The 6,077-nt window shown below is 42.0% G+C and overlaps 1 protein-coding gene across 2 annotated transcripts in view; it reads left to right on the top strand.

The window, feature by feature from the left end:
- The window catches only part of st3gal5 (ST3 beta-galactoside alpha-2,3-sialyltransferase 5), a 35,106-nt gene that overhangs the window by 12,554 nt on the left and 16,475 nt on the right, over positions 1–6,077 (top strand). For both annotated transcript variants that reach the window (XM_032528095.1, XM_032528094.1), the window contains exons 3-4: positions 1,719–1,839; positions 5,574–5,783. In XM_032528095.1, the coding sequence (XP_032383986.1) occupies positions 1,719–1,839; positions 5,574–5,783 (331 nt within the window). The remainder of the gene's footprint in view (positions 1–1,718; positions 1,840–5,573; positions 5,784–6,077) is intronic.

Here is a 6,077-nt window from a genome sequence, read left to right on the forward strand (position 1 = left end):
AAATAACCCTCTCTGGGTTCTTCACAGAAAGAAAGTTATGCTGTGCACAATCCTAGGTAAAAGTTCAACTTCACTTGTCAGAGCAGAATCTTAAATGTCTCTCAAAGTTCTTGTGTTCTTTCCTTATAATCCAGTTTTGTATGTTCCATCGGCCAGCCCAGTAGACACCACTGTCGGCTCTCATCAACTTCCCTCTGAAAACTACAAAGCAAACAGGCTGAGAAACCAAACTAAGTGATGCAGCACCTACACAGCACAATGCATTTCAATACCAGTATGGTTGTGGAGATGATTTTATCCCAATAGATTTTATTATGATTATATTGTTCATATCCAGAATGACTACTTAAATCAGAAAAGTGAGCTTACCTATGTACTGTGTGTTCATCAGTGTGAATGTGGGCCTGATCTGGCTGGTGAGAAGTTGAATGTCGGTTCCATTCTAGTCACGGCCAGTCTCAAACACTGTGCAAATGTTCATCTGTCAATCTTGATCTTGTGGAGTTTTCAAGAGTTCATGCGGAAAAGGTTTGCTCGCAGTATACGTGCTGCCAAAAAGTGTGCACATCTTCATTGCGTGTTTTTTTGTATGTTAGGGTAGGTGTCATTTGGGAGGGCGGCTTGAATGCGTCTTTCAGAACATCACAGTTCTGTAACTCGGCCAGCTCAAACTGTAAGAAGGCTGGGCTCATCGAGTGCGGCAACAAAGGGTTCTGAAAAAGACGGATTTCTTTTGCATTAGCATGTAGTTCACGGAATCGTACACCAAACCGTTTTGCCTTTTGACTGAAGAAATGCGTTAATTTCAGGTAGCAGCTCGTAAAAACGCCTTAAAACTTTGCCGCGGCTCAACCATCGGATCTCTGTGTAGTACAGCACATCTCGCAGACTCCAGTTCAGACAGGAAATGTTGGAACTGCCTGTGTTAAAGTCCATTTGCTCTGATGAAGTTTATGCACAATACCAAAACCTTCATGACAGAATCCCACTTCTTGAATTAGTAAAAATCCTCGATGCAAAATGACTTGGCTCAAAGCTGCGTTCAATCAATGTTACCAACGTTGTATCGCTCAGTGTTTTTTGCACGGATGGTTATTACAAATAACATCATTAAAACAAAAACTCTGCAAAATCGTACTAGTTTACCACAATAATAGCACGTCAGTACTTCAGCGTCTCAACAGAAAACGTTGAGTCTAACATCTCATCCATTCCACGAAGCGGACCATAAATTGGTCGTATGGGCGAGGATTTTTTTTTTTTATTATTATTATTTTTTTTTACCAATTCACATAAATATTTTCTGTTTATACAGATGGACTACATCATATACGTTTCCAGAAAAACGGAGCTAAAGCAGAAAAAGCCTAAATTACATGTTGATGTACTTCTCTACAAATTAAAAAAAAAAAAAAGTGTGACTGGCTGGCTGACATGTGATGTGCGTTCGTCAATTACAATTCGTTTTTTTTAGAAATGTCTCATGATATATTGTCTATAGAAGTGTATTATAACATTTGAATCTCAATTCTATCAAACGGCAATACTTCAAGAAGAGTAATAATCGAAAATTGCAAAACATCGTGTTTCATGTCAGAATCATATCGGGACAAAAGCATATCATTCCAGCCTTTGTTTTCATAATCTAACAGTAGTCTTTGTCCCCTTCTCAATCTTCCTCTCCCCGTGTGTGTGTGTGTGTGTGTGTGTGTGTCCAGGTATGGGTTGGTACCGGGTGTGGTGGTAGGTTTTCTCTGTTTGGTGATCTTCTCTCTACCATGGATTCAGACATCGAGAAGCAAACCTCTGCCTTGGTACGTCAACCCAGCACATAAAAAGGTAAGAGAGTAACAAACAGGCTTCCACGTTTACTGTATACTAAAAGTTAGCAGAATTCAAAAGTAAAGTTGACAGTGGGGTACAGATGGACTAGATTAGAGCTGGGCAATATCAATATCTTGTTGTGAGACTAGATATCTTCTTAGATTTTGGATATTGTAATATGGCATAAGTGGTGTCTTTTCCTGATTTTTTTGCTAGTTTGCATTACAGTAAAGTGATGTCATTTTCTGACCTTGCCAGACAGTTCTATTTTTTGCATTTACCCACTTAGTCATTATGTCCACATTACTGATGATGATTTTTAAAAATCTCATTGTGTAGCTATTTTGTGAAAGCACCAATAGTCGACCCATACAATATCTCTGCGGTATCGTTATCGAGGTATTTGGTCAAAAATATCGTGATATTTGATTTTCTCCATATCGTCCAGCCCTAGTCTAGAATGGAATAAAACCACCATTCTGTCCAAGCGGTCGCAAAAGCTTGACCCAGAGTGTGATGAGAGCCCACTAGAAGACAGCCAGAGGAAGGGAGAGCTGGAACCGGAGCTGCCCCCCCCCCCTGCAAAAGAAGCTGCTAAATCATATACACCTGCAGCTCACCCTGCTAGATGATATACATCTGCAGCTCGCCCTGCTAGATGATATACACCTGCAGCTCACCCTGCTAGATGATATACACCTGCAGCTCACCCTGCTAGATGATATACACCTGCAGCTCGCCCTGCTTGATTATATACACCTGCAGCTCACCCTGCTAGATGATCTACACCTGCAGCTCACCCTGCTTGATTATATACACCTGCAGCTCGCCCCTCTAATTGGAACATTCCAACACACAGAACAATGCATGGGGTGGCTCAGGGGAGTAGACAGACGAGGCTCAACACAGCCAAAATCCCTCTGGCTATAAAGCTAGACATTCAAAGACTATTATAGATACAAACACATGACTAACACTACACAGACCCGTAGGTAACAAGAAATTTGGTGCGTGACTTCTATTACCAGTAATGTTTGAGAAATAAGCTGTACGGTTTTAAACCATAGAGAATAATGTGTTGATGTATGTAGCTATGGCATATAAATCATCGCAGTATTGGATGTTAAATGTGCACGCAAGAAAGCTACGGGATTACTGTGAGGAATTGAAGAATGGCTAGGTTAACAGATGTTTTATAACCCATGTGATAATCAACCGATTAACACTCTAAACAAACAGACAGACATTTAAGGTCAGTCTTTGAGAGCTAAAATAGGTAGCGCCTCGCTACCGTGATGGCAGCCACGCACTCCGTCACAAGCAGGCTGGAGCGGAGAGTAGATCAGGCTTATCTTCTTCTTGACAACATCGATGTGAGGAACAAAATGACTCACCAAATGCCATTCCTTCGAACCACTGCTGCTGTGCAGAGAATCATTTCAAGAGCAGACATGCTGATGCGACTAGGAGGCAATGAGCCAAGCCAAAGTCTGATTGGACTCAAATCTGATCATCTCCCTGCTAGGTCCATAGTTGGCCCAGCGATTTGTTCAAATTGGTGTAGGTCATGTGACCTACAAGGTTTCAATTTACCGGTCAAATATTTTCCTTGTTTATGACACTTAAAATGATCTATCTATCTATCTATCTCTCACACATCAGATGTATACTATTTTGATTTTAAATGTGATGGTACAGGCAAAGAGGGAACATAACAGAAATAAATCAGTGCACATAATTGTGCTGATCTCAATTTAAAATAGACTTGCTTTCCATTTGCCACGCTGAGGAAATAAAACAAGACAACGTACAGTACAAACATGACTCATAAAATTATCAAGTGCCGACTGTAAACAAGTGTCTTTCTGCGACTCGCAATATACACAAGCCTCTGCCGGACGCCACTGCGCTGTAGTTGTTCAATGCGGTACTGCAGGGAGAAGTAGCTCGCTGCTGGCACACCGGAGACGGGTTTTAGCACGGACTACTTTGGTCGGTTTGACCCACCCGCTCTGGATATATTTCACCGTGATCCAAATAACAACCTCGCAGGCTGTTGAGAAAGTCAATCCTCCGTAACCGCAGGGAGCTGTCTTCACACGTGTTATCTCGTTGTGCGTCTGTGACGTTAATGAGAACGGCTGTAGCTGGTGCCAGACTGTCCTCGCTGACAATTTCTTGGCTTCATTTACGTAAGACCGGCCGCTGCTTGGTGTGATAAAAGAATCCACATAATCCCCGTTTTGCCAGGGCTTGGGCCTTTCCACCTGCTTGTCGCCGCCTGTTGTAAAACTACGGCAGTGTACTGCATTCAATAAGAGCGAGAATGCGACATGTAGTTTTTTCTTGATCGCATGCGCTACAGGCTAAAGTAATTTCTAAATGAAAAAACTGTGGTTGTTCATTGTTTTATCTCTGTTTTAACGCAATTCAAACTGTGCCGAGGGGATTATTTCCACCAGAGACCATTTTCAGTCCTCATCAATTGTTTTAATGACCGGAACAGAAACTCTGCCTGATTGTCATGTCATGCCACAGAGTTTGAAAGGAGGACCTAAATGCGGGTAGACCAGTCAGACAGGTTGATGATCAACAAAATCTTAATTGGAAAAAGCGAGGCGCACTAAAGAACGACAAAAAAAAGAAGCAATCGGACCCTGAAACAAGAGAACACCAAGACTAATGTACACAAGAAAAGGACAATGAGGGACAGGTGACACGACGAGAAACGGGTGACAACACGTCAGGGTCGGCCTTGCGATGTTTGCACATATTATATCACACGTGGCTTAATTCAGAATATCCAAACGTAATATGCTGTTTACGTGACCCGTATGAAATTCAGAATGATAAGGTAATATTAGTGTGCGTGTAAACATACTCCTTCATCCCTCTCTGCAGAGACGCTACGCTCTGCTGTTGTAATGGGAAAATAACATTCTAATAAGCTTTGGTTTTTGCCTCTAGTTATTGGTTGATTCTCACATGCTGAATTGAAAAGGGAAGCTTGACATCTTTTGTGTGACTTTTGTTAGATAAAATAAGGTACAAGGTCACTGTAAACTATCTCTCCCCTGCACATTCTTTCTCTCTGTGGCAGTTGAGATAAGCAGAGGGGAAGAAGCAAAGTGGCAACAGACTGTCTCCTGTGTTTAGAATGTCTTTCAGAAATGCCGGGGCATGTTCACAAACGGGCGCTCCTTACACTCCGGGATGTACACAAGCCAGTTTTTTCCTTTTTTTTTAACCTCAACTTTTCCACATTGTGCGGTGTGAAATTGTCATCCCTATACCTGCAGGTATAAATAAAATACAAAGACCAAACTTGGTTTCAGTTTGCAACTTTTTTTTTTTTTTTTTTCCACTCTCAAAAACACTCTGCTGCAACAGAAACTCCCACAACACTATTTTCTTAATGGGCTGTGTCTGGAACGTCTATTTAAAACAAAAAAACAAAGCGACCAGGTGCCAGAACGTAAGCACTTATCCAAAAGGAAGCTACGAAAGTGGGAAATGGCGCCGACAAAAACCAATACAAGAGATGAAAATGCAAATTGAACCAAGCTTGTTCTGAAACGATAGTGACTCTGGGGTTGGCTTTCACCTGCTGGCAAAATATCCTTCTCATTCTGCCCTTAAGCTTATTGTGAAACCGTTTCTGAATTATGGCACCCAGATTCACACTGTTATCATAAAGATGCTGACATGGAGCTCACATTGTGTTTCCACAACCTGTGTGTTACTCGCAGCAGGTGCACGAGCACGTGCACAGAGTTTTGGAGAGCAAGTGTCGTCCCGGCAGCGCCAGGAAGAGCTTGTTGGCTCGACTTCCTGCTTCCCGTCACGTGACCCAGCCCTTCTTGTGGAGGGACGGCCCACTCGCCGATGACCTCTTCCTGTTTCCACCGCCATTTGGCTTCAGAAGTCTTCGGGGCAATGTAAAGGAACTGCTGAAGCTGGTGAGCGCAACTTCTTTCTAGGGCTGGGCATCATCAATGATTTTCTGAATCGATTCCGAATCACAAAGTCCCGAATAGGCATGGGCCAGAATAAGATTCTGATGTTATAACCTTCAGCACAAATACCACAGTTTCAAGGAATTGCATTAATTGCAATCACATCTTTAAAATGTATTATTTAGAAGAGGAAAAAACTTATTTTTTTCATTGAACACAATGTATTTTAATTGAACGCACACTCACTCACGCACTTGTGGAATACCTGCAGAACAGGGACATGTAAGTAGTTCTTTT

This window comes from Etheostoma spectabile, chromosome 10 (genome assembly GCF_008692095.1).
Source record: "Etheostoma spectabile isolate EspeVRDwgs_2016 chromosome 10, UIUC_Espe_1.0, whole genome shotgun sequence".
Taxonomy (NCBI): domain Eukaryota; kingdom Metazoa; phylum Chordata; class Actinopteri; order Perciformes; family Percidae; genus Etheostoma; species Etheostoma spectabile.